Here is a 20,145-nt window from a genome sequence, read left to right on the forward strand (position 1 = left end):
CCGGAGATCTTTTTAGTAGCATTGCTCATTCCGACGATATTGGAATAAATGCATGCCTGGTGCGTAATTGTCCCTCTTCGCCTTAATTTTCAAGATAAGGGTGCAAAATTGCTACAAAGGCCAAAGCACTCAAAAATTTTAAATCAATCAATCATCTAGTCCATCTCATCTCTAAGAATAATAATAATAACAAGGTGGTGGTAATATGGCTATGAGGGGAAATGGAGGCTATTGTAAAAAAAAAATAAACAATACTACACTGTGTATTGACTACTATGAAAAATAAAATGAAGATTCTGGAAAACTCAGGGAAAATACATTTCAAGTTCACATGGGAACCCTGCATTTGGTTCCTTTTATTTGAGTCAGTATGTCTTATTTTATGTATATCTCATATAAAATATTAAGATTTGAACATTTTAAAAATATTTTGTAAGTTTCTTCGAGTTGTGTTTTGTGCATTTGATTGCTTGTTCTGTCAGTCTGTTAGATTTTGACTGAGAATTTAGAAAAAAATAGTTCCTTTCTAAAGGTATATAAGTTATACGGTTTCAATTAGTTTTGAAAAATATGTTGAAATTACATTGAAAATTTTGTAAATGGTTAGTTCATACTACCTCTATTATATGGCAAAATTTTAATTATTATTCGAATAATATTTTGGTTCATTTGCTTCAAGAGTTGTAATTTCATGAGATACTTCCCTCTCATATACCATATTTACGTGTGATGCGCACTCTGGTTTTTGATAGGGAAAGTGACAAACAATTATGTCTCGTATATATAATGCACAGTACAATTCAGGTTCAAGAAATGGCTTTCTTAGTTGTAGGTCATAAAGCTGTTGCTATGCCGATCAACAGAGAATGACATCATTCCTATTCAGTGAGTCACCTGTTGCTATGTGAACCAAGAGGAGAACATTACATTACAAAGTGAAAAATTGTGGCACATCTTTATCATTTCTTTCATACAAAGTACTATAAAAATCAGAACGTTCCTACATTTTGTAATGAGCTTATTTCAACCACATTGCACGTGAGTGTCACCATCTTGTTGCCATATTCAGAAACTGCAGAATTCAAGCTTTACAGTGATATATAACATGATAGGGTTCCATAAACATTAAAAAATTATTCCATGCATAATACGCACCACACTTTTTGGGGGCAAACATTTTGGAAAAAAGTGTGCATTATACATTAATAAATACAGTATTTTAGTTTATTTCCTTCAGTAGCTAATAGAAATGTACAAAATGGACATGTTTGCGTTCATATATATCCGTATAATTCAACATCGATTTGCATCAATAATTCATGTCAATAACTTTGATTTTGATAGGGTGCCACTGAGTGCCGTGTGCGGGACATATGTGCTTGTATGAGGATGCAGATGACGGAGGGTTAATTATTAATGAATGTAAAAATTAATGCTTCAGACTTCATCCTGGGTGGGGAATGGCCACATTACTTTATTTAACATTTTTACAATAGTTTCAAGCATACAAGAATGTAATTCTTAAGAAGCAAAGTGAAAGGAATCTTAACCCCAACTCAATACACCTTTAGATTTCCAAATTTTCAATTTTATCAAATCCCAGTACAGGTATATAACAATTTTAATTCACTATATGGGAAAAAAAAATAGCAAAAAATCTTGACCATAAGCATAATTTCTTGACTTTCTTGACTGGTAGGCATCCTGTTATAGTAACTGAAGTATTTATATTTTTGTAGCAGTGTCTGTTTCCCTTTTTCCAGGCCTAATGATGCTTATGCTCTTCTGGCCGCACACCTGCATTACGACGTGTGGCAGGAGACAGGCAATTGCTCAGAGCTCCAAAGGGCGATGGTGGTTTTGGAGCATGTACTGCAGCACAGTCCCTCCAACTTCAATGTTAAATTGTTTCTTGTTAAATTATATAATTTAGTAGGTGAGTAAATGCCATGTTAATTTTCTCCCGAATTTGTTGAGATCATTCACTCAACAAACATGGTGTTTGGGTGTGATAGGAAAATTCATATTTGGTGTTAAAGATTGGAATTGCAAACCTTTCAGTAGCTATTATTTCTCTTGTAGTCTAGAAGTATTACAAGCATAAGAAAACAGTTTTTCCTTCATCAGACATTTCTTTTTAGTTTAATGAAAGATACAGTTATAACAATGGTTAATTTTTTTTAAGAAAAATGGATCCGGTATACATTGGATATTGTCAGTGTTATATTGTTGTAATATAGCAACTTAACTATGAATAACATTTTATAGGTTTGTCGCGTGTTACTCACAAATCCAGAATATAAAAAAGGAAAGTTAAAAATTTGTACTTACGTATGTGAGTATAGTGCTCTTATTGTAGAACGACGTTTCAGAGATTGACTATCTCTTTCCTCAGGTTCGTATAAAAACTAAGTACTTGGCATAGTACTGCGTCAAAAATGTAAAATGAGGATTGTGGTTAAGGGTTGGTTAGGGTACATTTAAAATATTAAGTTTTTGCTATTAGAAGTACGTAAAAACCAAGCCGTTCCCTAATAAAACTTGTACAGTAGACCTATTCACAGGTAAAAAAGTTAAAAAAGTTAAAAATCTAAAAAACCTGCATAAATCACAATGCAACCTGCAGGTTTGGCCTTTCCTACCCAACTGTGCTTATCCATCCACATGAAGGTCAATTCACAACGAATATTTCCCCTCCCCTTAATTTTCTCGTTTCCCCTTATTACATCACAAATCCAACGTGAATTCACGTTCCTCTCTTGCAGCTTGCATAACTTCCGGAGTGACGTGGAAACCGATATTGGGTTCAATCTTCCAGGCTTTATCCCATTTTTTGAGGAAATTGATCCACCCTTCTTCCAAATTTCCTTCGTCCCTATTAAGATTATTCTTCCCCCCCCCCTACAAATACTCTCTGTTTCATACACGTTTCTTCCTAATTTCCTCCCCTCTTTTCTGATTATCTCTTTTTTTGCGATTCTATGCCCACTTTCCAAAATGTGTTCTGAGAGACCCGTTTTGGGAACTTTTTCCCTTATGTCCTTTTCATGCTCGCTCCATCTTTTACCCATATTTCGGCCCGTCTGTCCTATGTACGCCTTCCCGCATTGGCATTCTATTCGATAAACCCCCTTCTGTTTTTCCGGTATTTCCCTAGTTGTCTTTCCTTTCTTATAATCGGTGAAGTATTTTTCTACATTCTTTGGTGCTTTCATCCCGAAAACGATTCCAAAATCTCTCGTTATTTTTCCGATTTTTTCCGATACGGATTGATGGTAAGGGATGCCAATGTACTTTACCCTCCTATTTTCGATTTTTTCCCCTTCTTTTTGATCCCCTTCTTTCCTAATAATTTTCCGTGCTCTCTCCGCTATCTTATCCATTTCTCTATTTGTGTATCCGTTCTTTAATCCTGTTTTTCTTATCCACCGAATTTCGTTGTCTTTTTCTTTTTCATTATTGCATAGTCTACCAGCCCTAATAAAAAAGTTAAGGAATACGTTTTTCTTTGTTATTTCGGGGTGTGCCGATCCCTTGTTAATATATAAGTTCCCCGATAGGGGTTTATGATGTACTCCTGTTCTAATCCTATTCCCTTCTTTCAAGACACTAAGATCCAGGAAATTGATTTTTCCATCGCTTAAGTTTTCCCTAGTGAAGTTTATTCTTTCATCTTGTTTTTCTAATTCTTCAAAAACCTTGTTCAGTGCTACCCCCTTTCCTATAATCAAGATATCATCAACGTATCTCCCATAATATTTAATACCCATTCCTGTTTTTTCCAAAGCTGCCTTCTCAATGAAGTGCATAAAAATGCTCGCTACTATACCCGAAATGGGGTTTCCCATCGCCAAGCCTTCTTTTTGTCTATAAATACTGTCATTGACATAGAAAAAATTATATTCCGTTACAAGGTTATACCATCGTACATATTCCCAAGCAGTTAGGATGTCTATTCCTTTTTTCTAACAGCCACCTTAGTAAACAATCTCCCGCCCGCCCCCTCGGTACACTTGGGTATAAGTTAACAACATCAAAACTACTTATTGTATCCTCGTCATCAATTTCCAGATTTTCTATACATTCTTTAACTTCTACGGCATTCCTAACGCTATATTGGGTGTTCTCATTTACCTTCCTTATTCTTTTTACCAGCATTTTTGCTAGCCCATATCCCGGATGTTCGTATGTATGTTGGTATAATAGGCCTAAGTGGTATGCCTTGTTTGTGTGTCTTAGGTATTCCAAAAGCAATTGGTATGTTGCCAACTTTAATTTCCTTAATAAGGATTTTCTTTTCGCTTGCGTCCAATGTAATGCTTGTCTCTACCCCTTTTTTGATCTCTCTTCTAATCTTATTAATAGGGTCTTTCTCTATTTTCTCAAAATCGTTACCCCTAAAGCTATCTTCTAATTTTTGGTGATATTCCTCTCTGTCCATGATAACCATCTTGTTTTCTTTATCAGACCTAATTAGAAATACGTTATTCGCCTTCACCCATGTTCTTACATTTTTTAAATCGCGTCTTAGGTTTTCGTTTACTTTCTCTTTCCGTGTTCTATCTCCCCCTTTCGTTTTCGTTTCCTTTTTAATTTCTTTTTGCAAGTGTTGTTCTACAATATTACGTATCCTTTGCCTAACCTCAGTTTTATCCTCCCTTTCGTCAATAGTTGTTACGATCGTTTCTGCTGCTATTATGAATTCCTCTTTTTCAAGTTTCTCTACCCCTATTGCAAATTTCTGCCCCTTGTTCATAATCCTAATCAACTCTTTAGGTGGTTCGTGGGTGGTTAAATTTAAAATGTTCTCATTATTTCCCCACTCCTCTGTTTTTTGTTTCTTATTCTCTAGATTATCCTTCCTATTCAATTTTAATTTCATCAATTTCCTCCCTATAGTATTACTATCCCTAAATTTGGCTTTTTCCACAGCTCTAAAGTCTCTCTCTTCAATGCGGTTCCACGTCACTTCGTCTAGTTCCCCACTAACTTCCAAATGTAATCTATAGCATTCCATATTAAGACGTTCGACTTGTCCATGTGCTTCCCTAATACATTTCCCTAGTATTTTAAACTGTATTTCTTGTTTTTGTTCAATCATGCCTACACTCAACGGTTTATACCCCCATTTTAAAAAGTTTGGTAAAACCCCCATTTTCCTGCATTGTTTTAAAAATCTAATCCTGATTAAACCCTTATTCAACTTAATCCTCTTATTTTCTAGTGCACACACTTTTCTCCCCGTATCGGAGATCAATAGCATTTTATAGGTTTGTCGCGTGTTACTCACAAATCCAGAATATAAAAAAGGAAAGTTAAAAATTTGTACTTACGTATGTAAGTAAGCGAAAAGAAAATCCTTATTAAGGAAATTAAAGTTGGCAACATACCAATTGCTTTTGGAATACCTAAGACACACAAACAAGGCATACCACTTAGGCCTATTATACCAACATACATACGAACATCCGGGATATGGGCTAGCAAAAATGCTGGTAAAAAGAATAAGGAAGGTAAATGAGAACACCCAATATAGCGTTAGGAATGCCGTAGAAGTTAAAGAATGTATAGAAAATCTGGAAATTGATGACGAGGATACAATAAGTAGTTTTGATGTTGTTAACTTATACCCAAGTGTACCGAGGGGGCGGGCGGGAGATTGTTTACTAAGGTGGCTGTTAGAAAAAGGAATAGACATCCTAACTGCTTGGGAATATGTACGATGGTATAACCTTGTAACGGAATATAATTTTTTCTATGTCAATGACAGTATTTATAGACAAAAAGAAGGCTTGGCGATGGGAAACCCCATTTCGGGTATAGTAGCGAGCATTTTTATGCACTTCATTGAGAAGGCAGCTTTGGAAAAAACAGGAATGGGTATTAAATATTATGGGAGATACGTTGATGATATCTTGATTATAGGAAAGGGGGTAGCACTGAACAAGGTTTTTGAAGAATTAGAAAAACAAGATGAAAGAATAAACTTCACTAGGGAAAACTTAAGCGATGGAAAAATCAATTTCCTGGATCTTAGTGTCTTGAAAGAAGGGAATAGGATTAGAACAGGAGTACATCATAAACCCCTATCGGGGAACTTATATATTAACAAGGGATCGGCACACCCCGAAATAACAAAGAAAAACGTATTCCTTAACTTTTTTATTAGGGCTGGTAGACTATGCAATAATGAAAAAGAAAAAGACAACGAAATTCGGTGGATAAGAAAAACAGGATTAAAGAACGGATACACAAATAGAGAAATGGATAAGATAGCGGAGAGAGCACGGAAAATTATTAGGAAAGAAGGGGATCAAAAAGAAGGGGAAAAAATCGAAAATAGGAGGGTAAAGTACATTGGCATCCCTTACCATCAATCCGTATCGGAAAAAATCGGAAAAATAACGAGAGATTTTGGAATCGTTTTCGGGATGAAAGCACCAAAGAATGTAGAAAAATACTTCACCGATTATAAGAAAGGAAAGACAACTAGGGAAATACCGGAAAAACAGAAGGGGGTTTATCGAATAGAATGCCAATGCGGGAAGGCGTACATAGGACAGACGGGCCGAAATATGGGTAAAAGATGGAGCGAGCATGAAAAGGACATAAGGGAAAAAGTTCCCAAAACGGGTCTCTCAGAACACATTTTGGAAAGTGGGCATAGAATCGCAAAAAAAGAGATAATCAGAAAAGAGGGGAGGAAATTAGGAAGAAACGTGTATGAAACAGAGAGTATTTGTAGGGGGGGGGAAGAATAATCTTAATAGGGACGAAGGAAATTTGGAAGAAGGGTGGATCAATTTCCTCAAAAAATGGGATAAAGCCTGGAAGATTGAACCCAATATCGGTTTCCACGTCACTCCGGAAGTTATGCAAGCTGCAAGAGAGGAACGTGAATTCACGTTGGATTTGTGATGTAATAAGGGGAAACGAGAAAATTAAGGGGAGGGGAAATATTCGTTGTGAATTGACCTTCATGTGGATGGATAAGCACAGTTGGGTAGGAAAGGCCAAACCTGCAGGTTGCATTGTGATTTATGCAGGTTTTTTAGATTTTTAACTTTTTTAACTTTTTTACCTGTGAATAGGTCTACTGTACAAGTTTTATTAGGGAACGGCTTGGTTTTTACGTACTTCTAATAGCAAAAACTTAATATTTTAAATGTACCCTAACCAACCCTTAACCACAATCCTCATTTTACATTTTTGACGCAGTACTATGCCAAGTACTTAGTTTTTATACGAACCTGAGGAAAGAGATAGTCAATCTCTGAAACGTCGTTCTACAATAAGAGCACTATACTCACATACGTAAGTACAAATTTTTAACTTTCCTTTTTTATAACTATGAATAAGCAGTCTGTTCTATTATTATTGCAGATAAAAAAATTATCCTGATCATATTTGGGATTCTTACAATTTTTTGATCTTCATCTCATGTTTCTTCTTTATAGTTCATCCTCATCCCCAATTCTGATAGATTTTTTCCCTTTTCCTGACCTCCATGGCAGAGGGGTTTAGAATAGCAGGTTCGAATCACAGCCTGGACATGTGTGTTCTTTGTCAGTGTCCCTTCATAATTTTATCATATCATCACTCATCCTCATCTTTGCGATTAGCCATAATTGTCAGAAAAGTAAATTATAACTCCATTAAGCCTTGTTTCCATGATTATGAAAAACTAAATATGCTGACCAAGGCAGTAATTTATTTTATTAAAAAACATAAACTAACGTAACGTTTCAACCTTCTAGCAAGGTCTTCTTCAGACTCTGTATCAAGTACAAAAGTAACCAGATACAACAAGAAGGGTAATATTTAAACACACGAGAGAAACAGGACATGACATAGAGTGGGATGAGGCTAAGCAGATAGGAAGGGAGAAGAGAATGCTAGTGAGAAAATGGAAGGAAGCCAAGGAAATAGAGAAGAAAGGCGAAGAAGACACAATGAACTGGAATGGGGGACTGAAGTTAAACAAAGAATGGAAGAAGATGTTGGAAAGAGTGGAAAGGATAAGAGAAAAAGAGGAGAGGAGAAGGAAGAAAAATGAAGGGAAAAGAGCTTGAGATTAAAAAGTCCAACCACATTCTATATGGAAGTAATTGTGTTTAGCCTTTTAGGTGAAAGTAAAGTTGGAAAGTGAAAGTCATCTGCTAGAAAGTTCCAAACAACTTTCTAAATAGTCTGGAGGGAGTAATGTTTGTGTATATATATTACCCTTCTTGTTGTATCTGGTTACTTTTGTACTTGATACAGAGTCTGAAGAAGACCTTGCTAGAAGGTTGAAACGTTACGTTAGTTTATGTTTTTTAATAAAATAAATTACTGCCTTGGTCTGCATATTTAGTTTTTCAGAAAAGTAAAGTAAAATAAATGAAAGCAATCAGTCAACCAGAAACAGTTGGACCAAGAAGAGAGAAATCCTTTGGAGCTGTTGTGAGGGGCAAAGTGCGCATGTACAATGTAAGTGCCTTTGCATTGCTCAAGTATCATGTTCTCCGAACACTTTGATTCAGTGCCAAGCATCTGTATCCTTGAAGGTATTGAGTTGAAGCTCACTTGGCTGATATCTGGAGAAAACCTCATCATCTTTTGCTGCCAGGAAAGTTTCTAGAATTATTTCAGGGACGTAATGCTTACGTTTGTTGATTTTTTCACAAAGCAAGGGAAGGGATAACCCCCACGGGGACTCAGGAACAAGCAAAGGGAAAACAAGAGGAGAAAACAAATGACTGTCCACTTTAGTTCAGGATTTTGCTAGGGATCAGTGTGGCCACCCTTCTCCCTCCTAACAACCTACTTTTCTGATTTATCATCAACGTCACCCCAGCTAAAGCAAATCATGTAACCAGGGTTGCTATGCATCTGGAAAACAGGGAAATGTCAGGGAATTTGGCTTGTCTGGGAATTTTGCAGATTGTCTGGAATTTACTTGCATTTTGGAGTCTGCAAGAGAAAAAGTTGCAAAATGAACAAGCAGTTTACTTCCACTTCTGGATTCCATTCAGGTGATTTCACTCCCAAAAAAGATTCAGTTTAGAAACTTGTTTCTTTCGTTCTCAGTCTTGTGCAGAATTGTGTTTCTTTCGAATTTCTGTAATAAATTTTCACTTTTATAATACTAGATATTAGAAAGAATATCAAAGTAAAACTTGCATTCCAGATATCTGATTGATAACTAAAGTACATTGACAATATAATCATAATTATTGGAAAATTTTGTTAAAGATGAGGTTATCGTCTATTATATAATAGATCTTAGTCTTGGTGTCATTTCCTTTAGAATTTCTATATGCAAGAGAAATATCTCCACATGCTGTGTACTTATAAATGTAAGCAAAAAAGCAGCATTTTCTACATTCATGTGGTTTATGAACTTTTTCAGTTGTTTATAGAATGTGGAGATCTGTTATGGTGTTACCTTAGCCTAAAGGCTAGATGCACGTGATTGTAGCACCCAATACATTTGATGCTGATTGTAATTTTACATTTTACTCTTCAAATTTTCACATGTTCTTGTGTGTATAGAATGAAATTTGCTAAAGAATGTTGTGAAATTGAATATTCATGATAATTAACTGATTATATATTTAATTGAAAAACATAAGGTTCAAACCCAAAAACCATGATGATAGACATGTCTGGAAGAAAATCATTTTTGGACTTGAAGACCTTGAAGTGTCAGGGAATTTCATCATAAAATCGTAGCAACCCTGGTAACGTTTATTTTTCCACCAGCAATCCTGAATTTGCTGCTTTGGATGCTATCTTTGCTGCATGTACTGAAGTACTATGAAATATCAAAGATTTCTCCTTTCCATTGACGACATTTTACATATATGTGGACACAGATATAAAACAAGAATTTTTCTGGACCAATTGAACTGCATATCTCAACAGACTAAGAACAAAAGGCTCATTGTTTATGGTGGCCAAACATTGGACCTCTGTGCTGTTTTCATTTATTCCATGTACCTGTAACAAATATGCCTTGGAATTGCATTTATGAAAAATATTGTTGTTGTTATTTATAGGTGCTGGCACTGCAGCGCAGAAGGTGTATGAGCTTCTAGACATTAAGCACATGCAATTGGATTCCCTTGGGTACATTCACTGCTCTCACGTGCACAGCTCGGGTCATTATTCTGTGGCAGGCTCTTTGTATGAAGCTTCTCTGAAATTCTTCACTGCCACTTACAAAGATGTAAGTAGTGACTTAACGATGATTCTTTAGTGGTTACTCATGTGGGAGTACTGTGTGTCATTAAGTCACTTTAGGAGTAATATTGCTGAATCGATTTGCCATAAAGCAAAATTCACATATTTTATCTTTTAAGTAAATTTCCAAGCATGCAGTATTTTTCCTAAGATAAAAATCCATTTGCAGCATTTAGTTGAATATATCATTAAGTAATGCATATGTTTGCTAGTTTATATCAGACTCTTCTTTCTTTTCTTATTGGTAACTTTTATGTTACCAGTTGAATAAAGATTTTGATTTTGCATCATGTTGTGCAATATAATGAGAGCATTTATTCTGCTTCCACAATCTGTTTTTGTGAAAAAAGGATGTTAATTCAAGTAATTTTAAAGTTACCTTAACAAATGATCATTCCTATCCCCACATTATGGGGTAAATCCCCTAAAAAGATACTTTATTAGGGAAAAATACATTTTGTGAAATTGCCAGTAATAAAAAGAATGAACATGCAACAACAATCCACCTAAGTTTTGCCTGTGCTGTCGTTAAAGAAGAGTTAGCATAGAAAAAAGTATTACAGTTAGAATAAATTAGGCAGTCTTGTGCTGAGAAATAGTAATATAATTAAGCCTTGTTTCCATATTAAAAGCAGTAAATTCATAATTGGGAAAAGAGAGACACGGTAGTAAATAAATACGGAGAAACTAGTACTCACTTTTATCCGTGAAGCTGTTTTTTCTTCTTTTTCGATTAATGAAAGTGAGTACTAGTTTCTCCGTATTTAAAAGCAGTAAAGTTGCTGACCAAGGCATTAGTACACACTCTGAGCTACCTATATATAAAATTGGGGTGAAATTGAAGGGGGGCATTGCATGAAATTCGCTCTTGAAGTTAGTCATTTATTTTTCTAAAAAGAACATAAAAATATATGGTTATTGATACCCTTATCTGAAACCTTATTTAAATGAAAGCTTACACTATTATGAAGTTTCTATGGCAAACCTGAGAGAAGATGTGATCATTTATAACCTAATACATGTCATTCAAGTGGAACCGCAAGTGGCCTACACGGAGGTTTTAAGAAGCGCGTAACTTCTGGACCCCTTGACCAATCTAAAAAAAAGTAATCATTTTTATAATAAGCAATAAGTATACTGGATTTCATGAAAATCTGGGATGGTGGGTGACATGGGTTGGATGAATTGACATGAAATGACCCAATTCTATTATGTCAAGCCTTCATATGTCTAAATGAACAATATCTTTGATTCACAAACTTAAACAATCTGATTATGTTAGTTTGTGTGCTTTTTCATGGGTTAATATGAAGATATTTAAGATACGATTATGCTGAAAAATGATCATTCTGGACATAGAAATTAAGCAGTTTTGAACAGGCTCCAATATGTTGGGTGAGATGAAATTTTCCAAAGGTTGTCTGATTTTCATTATATGAAAGTGTTAATGTAAGCTGTAATTTTAATGCAAGAAGACAGCAGGAGAACAAAAGTATTTTATTGATATCTAATTAGTTATTTCTTTTTCAGAGTGTGGATCATCTCACCTTTTCATACAAGTTTGGTTCATTTTTAAAGATAGAAGAATTCGTTGAATTCAGAGAGAGGTTGAATAATTCCTTGCACTATGCAATAATAACCGTGGAGAAAATGCTGTTAGATATCATAACAACCACAAGTCATGAACAAGCTGAAGAGGCAGGTTTTTATTTATTTCGTGCTATGTTCTTTCTTACTTGTTGCAAGGGAGGTAAAAGCAGTGGGGGTCTGAAGCTCGGAAACCGATAACATATTGCACTTGTAGCAAGTGCTGAGAGCAGTGTATTTGCATGAGCCTAGTCAAGTGGAAGCTGTGGTAGCCTAGCTGATCCCAGTACCTGTAGAATTTAATATTTTTGTATCTAAATATTCTGGAAAATATGCAAAATACATAATTTTTATTTTTATTAATGTTGCACTAGTATTGTATGAAAAAACTGAAATTTGTGAGTAAGATATGAACATGTTCTATTCAGCATGCCAGAATCCAACATATTGTAGTGAATATTTTGTGATAATCTAAGAAAATTGGTTTTGTTCTTTTGTGAACATTCTGCATCACTGTGCTCCTACATTCCCATGGATAAGTTCAAGTTCCATTCGTTTTGCTCCTTTCCATGTTTCTGCTAAACGTAGAATCATACACGCCCCATAAAAAGTTTGGAATATTGTTACATTAGGAAATACGTTATAGGTAGAAGCATGCATATTTAGTTTTTGACGAAAACTCGAAATGTGAAATAACACATTGTAATGTTCATTTTTCATTTTTCTGAAAGGTGTGAGGTGTATTACCCTACCCTGTTTTGTCACGAAATGATGTGAAATGGACTCTTAAACATGAAATTTACCATTTATATAACGATGAGACACTTTCTGAAGTCTGAAGTATCCTGTCAGTTATGCAATTCATGGAAAATTGATTAATTCTGCTCTAAATATTTGAGAAACAAAAATGGACCCCTTTATACAGGAATAAACTTAATATTCTGGTAATGATTTAATGTGCTGTTAGAAGGGATATGTTTATTTTGTGTAGTAAGTGCAGTTTTTAAATCAAATTTGGGGATTATATTCACATTTTTAAAACCAAAATGTAATTTTATATATACTGCTTTTTCACCGCTATAACAGCGAAATTTAATTTTATTTACCGCTTTTGAAATTGACTGTTTTTGTACCGAACTTTTGCTTTTTTATTTACCAAAAATATGTGCCTCTAGTTATAGGGAAGATCTTGTTATTCAACAACATGGTATCTGTATGCTGCACATTCTCATCTAATCGTCGTCGCCTTGTAATCAAGGGGTTCAGGGTTCGATTGCCGGTGGAGGCACATAGAGGTTCAGAACCCACTTTAAACTTTAGGTTCAGTCTCGATTAGCCTTACTGTGCATGAAGTGGGCTTAATAATACCAATCAATCAATCAAGCAAAACCTATCATCTAATATAACAATATTCAAAATTTTTGTGGGAGTGTAGGAGAAAGAATTGATACGAGACTGTTTTATGTTCACAATGCTTTTTAGGCCCCTCCCCCTTCCTAAATTTTTAACACAAGAGAAGTTGTGGCATAATAAAGTAGGAAGCAGTGCAATTTGGTAAAGAATACAAAAGAGCAGAATTTACAACCAGTCATTGTTCTTCCAATGTTTAATTTAAACGTAACCTTTGTTCTTCAGTGGCTTTATTTCTTTACACATAAGGTAAATGAACTACGAGTATTAGTATTAAACAAAAATACGTTAGAGCATTCAAATTGGTCTACTTACGCAAGTGAGTATGTATTCTCACGTGGACGACGTTTCGGAAGCTTTACTGCTTCCTTCCTCAGGTTGTCGTTTTCAGCTCGGCATCGGAACATTCAAGTAGGGTCAAATCGAATGTTTATTTAAACTTTTTCATAAGGGCTGAGAGGTTATGCAATAATGCCGTAGAAAAAGAAAAAGAAATATCGTGGATAATAGAGGTAGGAATGAAGAATGGATTTTCCGAATATGAAATGAACGTGTTAGCTAGGAGAGCAAGGAAGAATATTTCAAAGGGGAACCCCGATTCTGATAGCAGATTAGAAAAGGAGGAAAAAGAGGAGGGAGGGTTGGATAGTAAAGTTAACTATGTTGGGATACCGTACTGTAAAGGGCTTACTGAGAAAATTGAAAAAACAGTGAAAAAGTATGGTGTGAAATGCGGGACGAGAGCACCTGGAAATATTGAAAAGCATTTCACGGATTATAAGAGGGGGGTAAAAATTCGAGATAACCCTGATGAACAAAAAGGGGTGTATAGAATTGAATGCAATTGCGGGATGGAATATATTGGACAAACCGGCCGGAGCATGCGTATTAGATGGGGCGAACATGATAAGAACATCAAAGAAAGCGATCCGAAAACGGGGCTTGCAGAGCATATAATAAACAGTGGGCATAGAATAATAAAAAGAGAGGTTATCAAAAAAAGTAATAGTAAATTGGATAGGAACGTGTACGAAACGGCATTGATTTGCGCGGGACACAGAAATAAACTGAACCGGGACGAGGGCAATTTAGATGACGTATGGATTAGCTTTTTTAAAAAGTGGGACAATTTGAATAATAAAAGGGCCCCGATGGGCTTCCATGTCACATCGGAAGTAAGGAAAGCAGCCGAGGTGGAACGGGAATTTTCCTTGGATTGGTGACGAGGGGAAGAAAAAGAGAGGGGAGGGATCTATCGTGGGAGGGGAAGTACCACTCCGCTGCGCGGTGCCATCTGCCCGCTCGCTTCACCTTGACAGGGAGTTTAGGCTCTCAACGGCCACTCCAGTTTACCGTAGCGGTGGTTTTACATGTTTTATTGTGAGTTTTAAGGGGTTTTTAGCAAAGTGGTTTTAATTCTGTATAGGTCAAGCACTATGAAGCGTTTTTAACCCGAACCTTTTACCCAGTATCCTTACATGCCACTTCTCTGACATGGCTTGATATTCCGAGCTGAAAACGACAACCTGAGGAAGGAAGCAGTAAAGCTTCCGAAACGTCGTCCATGTAAGAATACATACTCACTTGCGTAAGTAGACCAATTTGAATGCTCTAACGTATTTTTGTTTATAGATAGTGAGTAACACGCACGTAACCAATAAGTATTAGTATTGTTTAATTTTATGAGAACACCATAACGTTGTATTTTTATTCTACATATTTTGATTGCTTAGGTTATGTCTCACATGGAGATCAATCCCCTGAAGGACACTCTAGTTTTGGAAAACTTACAGGACAATAGAGATCTTCAGACTGCTGTATGTTGGGATCCTCCTGACAGGTGAGTGGCAACAATATATAGAATGTCTTTTAAAACGTGATAATTTATCAGTAGAGACCAGATTTTAAAGGGAAAAGTTTTCCTCTAAAAAGGACAAAAAAGAGAGAATTATTTCCAAAAAAATGGGAAAATAGAACTATAGTTTTTTTTTGCACTCCATAAAAAATACTAGTACATTAAATTTTGTATTGATGTATCCCTTTTTATATATGAATGGTATATATTGTGCTTTCATTTTAAATAATATTTTTTAGTGGGGTGTAAAAATAAAGTCCAGCAAATAATCTTACCATCAGTTTCAATGAAATCTTCCTTGCAACAGCTTCTTACATTTCAGAGCTTGCTGTCATTGTACCTAGTTTCGCAATTTCACTGACACACTATACTGTAGTCACTGTTACACAGTTAAGTTAAAACTATTCTAAAAAGTACTTCACAAAAGATAGTCTAAATCTAGTAGACAAGTACACTTTCAACCCAACAGGCGTGCCGCTTACAATGCATTTGTTGCTGCGTAAGCCCAAATCGCATTGTTTGAACAATCACTGCAACGTACTCCCAACACTGATGGAGCGAAGGTAAGGTAGAAGTTATTTCCTCTAAGCTGCACCAAGTAGACAATTGTTGAATGTTTTGGTCAGGGAAAAGCAGTCTTACAAAATATTTGATATCTTGTCAATAAAGGGACCAAGGAAGATGTTTTTTAAAAAGGAAGAGAGAAAGGGAATGTGGGCTGAGAAAGGGAAGTCCCTTAAAATCTGGTCAATTTATCACTGTATTGCATTCTGCCATAAAGAAAAAGAAATTGCCAAAACATCTTGTAGATAATTTTTATGAATTATGTATTTTCTAGGTTTATTATTGCAATCAAATGTTTGTGTATTTCATATTGTTCTTGTGAATTAATGAAAAATGAATGTGTCTGTTTCTATAAAATACTTTAGTGTAATATCAGTTCACTCTTCAGGACCAATATTGACCTATCCTTTCCCGGAGTCCAGATATCCTTGAACTTGTACAAGAGAAAATGTACAAGCTTCTTTAAAATTTGCAGGAAACTGAGATTACATGATTGAATGACAACTGTTTTAACGGTCTGATTATTTCACATGTGAAGCTATAAAAGTGAAGTCCTTTTAACATATTTATATGGCACAGTCTAGCTCTAAGCATTCAGTTTAAATTTTATTTGCAGTCTCACAGTTTCGATAGTTAAGGCTTCTTGCAAGTCATGCAAATACTAGAACTTTTATTAGATTCCACAGAAAAGAAATGTGGTGTGATATATTAAACCGTTTAAATAGGATTGTAATATTTGTTCCAGTTCCAGAAGAATGTCAACCTTGATGGTCAGTGAAGAGCAATGTGCTGTGGTAACCCTTAAATGCTGGCTGGACGCTGGTGTCCCAAGGAGTGATCAGGGATGGGAACACCCTTTGTATCAGATAACATTCAGACATATGTCATTAGCAAGCAAATTTTAATTTCACTGACTAATTTCTGACTATAATTCGGAGCAGAGAGGCAGTTTCAAACTACATTGGAACCCTGATTGTACATTTTCCCACGTTTTAAGTTATTTCAACTTGGTCCCCTGAAAGACATAAAATCAAGGTTTCACTGCATTTGTTTTCTTCGAAAGTATCAGCAGCAACTGTGCAATTCTTGCCATGAGAATGGAACATATATTGGACAATACGCAGGTAGTTTTAAACCCTCATGTCCTGGTGTTGCCTACATAGAGGCATGACGAAATTGCAATTTTTTAAAAAAAAAAAAAAAAAAAAAATCATCTTTGCTTTCTTCTTCTTCTTGTATTTGATAGAGGAAAATTAGGGTTTTTGGAAAATATCATTACAGCCTAATCTTCAATGAACAAGAAGAGGCATGTATCATTTGTAACTCTAGTGTTTGTAGTTTCCAAGATAAAATATGTTGTTCAAATCTTTTCAAATTTCCCACTTGTAAAATGCTTGCGGAGTTACAGCAAAACTGGGGGAAATCAGCCCTGGGATCCAAGCATTGGAAATACACAATGCATGTGTTTCTAAAGTCCAAGATTTATCTGTATGAAATTGCCTCATCAAGTACTATTCCACTAACTTTGATTCAGAAAATCCAAATTCATAGGTTACCAATTTTGTTAATCTGTTACCTTCAAATTTATTTTAAAGTGCTGATGGAATACATTTTGCAATGCAAGGAGACTACTACTTGTAAATTTCGTGTGTTATATTTTTTCATTATTTGTTTCATGAATCATATACATAGAAATAAAAAGTAAATAAAACTCCTTGTAAAGTGTCAGTCTGTTACTTCTCAAATAACACTAAAAGTACTCATTGTTTGTATGGAAAGAATAATTGATATATTTTTATTTGTTGTGTATAATATTGTATGCAATTTTGTTTCTTCAAAGTGCATTCACCTTGGTACTTCCACAGGCACTTTTCACTCCCTCTTTGTGTATTTATTTACATTTTCTTTTGTAGGCAGATAGACCCAGACATCATCCAGAAGACTTATGCATGCGACATGGAATTCCTAAAATTACGAAATCTGATGCTGAGGTGCCTGGCGTCAGCAATGGACGTGGGTGGGAAAACACACAGCAAGAAAGAAAGTGGGGACATAGTGAACGGTGAGAAAAATGGAGATGAACCTGTTGAAGTTCTAGTGAAACTTGCAAAGGAATTGAAAGAAGTTTGTGAGTTGCAAAGTGCAATACCACCACCTGTTGTTACACAGGTAAGATCAATTGACTATGAGAAGAGTTCTTTGGATCCTTGGAAGGTTTATGACAATGTGAAGTCATTAAATTTTACAAGTGTGGTTGTACGTAAATGTATTTTTTATTATTAATTCTTCAGGTTGCTGGTCCCCGTGGCAGAGTGGTTAGCACATTGCGTTATAATACCAGGGGCCCCAGGTTTGTCCAACAAGTATCGGGACCAGTGGCAGCGATTAGAGGGCAAGGAGTGCAATTGCCCCCCTCCCCCCCCCTAGTTTTGGCACCTTGCTCCCTGGTTTTGGAACCCAATTGCACCACTGATCAGGCCTGAAGTCCTAAAAAAGAAATTTATTGAAGATATATGTACAGTGTGTTAATATTCTTTAAAATATGACCCTCCTGCATCAATACACTGCTGCCAGCACTTTTTCCACTCTTCATACGACCCCTGGCACCCCGTCGAAGCTGCTTTGACTGCCTCAATTGTCCCGAAACGATGTCCTTTCAGGCACCTTTTGATCCGAGGGAACAAAAAGAAGTCTGGTGGGGGAGCCATATCTGGACTGTAGGGTGGTGCTTGCAGCAGCGTTGCCACATTGTGTTTGGCCAGTGCTTCCCTCACAATTAGTGACGTGTGACTGGGCACATTGTCGTAATGCATTAGCCAAGAATCGACGATCTCCCTTTGGACGCGGCGGACCGTAATCCTCAAACGTTCAAGCACTTCTGCGTAAAATTTCCCGTTCACTGCTTGTCCAGCAGGCATAAACTCCTTGTACACCACACCTTTTCTGTCAAAAAAGACGACGAGCATCAATTTCACTCTTGATTTGCTCATGTGGGCCTTTTTTGGTTGAGGAGAGGTGTTGTTCGTCTTCCAGGTCATCTTTGAATTTTTAATGCCACTCAAAAACACGCGTCCTTGTAAGCCTCACGGATCATATCAAAAGTTCGTAGTAGATTTGTTCAGTTTAACAAAAAAATTGATGGCACAACGCTGCTCAATGGCTCGACACGAGCACTAAACACACTTTCACTTCAGGCACGACCTACCCACTCCAAAGGCTCGGAGGCAACTGAGCTGGGTATCCTAGCTCACGTGACATCCTGCAACACCAATCCCACCCACAGAGACCACCCTCCACCCCTTCCCATTGGCTGGACAAAATCAATCCCAATACTTATTGGACAAATCCTGTATCATCACTCATCCTCATCTTCGCAATTAGCCAAGTAAAATAAACCAAATCAATAAACAATACTTCACGGCGAATACGGTGGTGTGCAGAAAGGTAGAGGATTGGGGTTGGTTTGTCACAGTATTCGTAAAAAAGGAATGCCAAAGGCAGGAAAGGATGGCAAAATCAAGCAGGGGTAAACGTTAGTCGAATTGGGCTATTTTTTGGACAATGTTAAAAGTACTGCACACACTTTTAAAAATGCTGGGCAATCCACTGTCTGGGTACCATGTTCATCCCTCCACCACACATGGACAACGGCTGGCTATTCTAACATTCAGGAAAAAAAAACTCTGTGAATTAAACTACCTGCTCTCAAGAAGTGGAAGTTATCAGCTGGGTGTTGCCATCCAATTCCTGAATTTTGTGGCAGACTATGCATGACCTCTCATGCGGGCATTGTTGTGTGGCATGAAGCCTTTTTTGGTTCAATAAATCTGGCAACTGGAGGAGGACATCGCAAAACTGTAGCTGGTCAACATACAGACCAGACCAACTGTGACCAGGCAGTAGTCTGCTTTGTTTCTCTACTGCAAGAATGCCAAATCTGTTTTTTGTTCTTCATGCATGTAAAGCTCTCTTCTATTTACTATTTTGTTCTCCTGTTTGAAATTTCTGTTAGTTTGTTAATAAATAATTTAACACAACTGTTGATGAATCTACCAAAGATCACATTTTCCATCATCTGCCCAGACCATGTGGCACAAACTTATAGTGGACAGAACACTCAAGGTTGATACACTATGTGATGGAAAATGTGATCTTTTGTAGATTCATCAAGAGTTGTGTTAAATTATTTATTAACAAACTAACGGAAATTTCAAACAGGAGAACAAAATAGTAAATAGAAGAGAGCTTTACATGCATGAAGAACAAGAAACAGATTTGGCATTCTTGCAGTAGAGAAACAAAGCAGACTACTGCCTGGTCACAGTTGCCAGCTCATAGTAAATCTTTACAAACAAAGTTACTGAAACACATATCTTCTACAATCCCCTCCTCTTAATGATATCTTACAAACATCTAATATCATTTCGCACCATTTCCTTTTAAACAGCATTATGAATAATACTCTTACAATACTCTTACAATGTTTCTCATTCAGATTACAACAT

The 20,145-nt window shown here is 36.2% G+C and overlaps 1 protein-coding gene across 1 annotated transcript in view; it reads left to right on the forward strand.

The window, feature by feature from the left end:
- Positions 1-20,145, forward strand: part of psidin (phagocyte signaling impaired) — a 57,721-nt gene that overhangs the window by 29,078 nt on the left and 8,498 nt on the right. Inside the window, exons 10-14 of the mRNA XM_083128653.1 lie at positions 1,764-1,936; positions 10,041-10,210; positions 11,755-11,922; positions 14,955-15,061; positions 17,554-17,809. Of these exons, the coding sequence (XP_082984779.1) occupies positions 1,764-1,936; positions 10,041-10,210; positions 11,755-11,922; positions 14,955-15,061; positions 17,554-17,809 (874 nt within the window). The remainder of the gene's footprint in view (positions 1-1,763; positions 1,937-10,040; positions 10,211-11,754; positions 11,923-14,954; positions 15,062-17,553; positions 17,810-20,145) is intronic.

This window comes from Lepisma saccharinum, chromosome 9, assembly GCF_977018435.1.
Source record: "Lepisma saccharinum chromosome 9, izLepSacc3.1, whole genome shotgun sequence".
NCBI lineage: Eukaryota > Metazoa > Arthropoda > Insecta > Zygentoma > Lepismatidae > Lepisma > Lepisma saccharinum.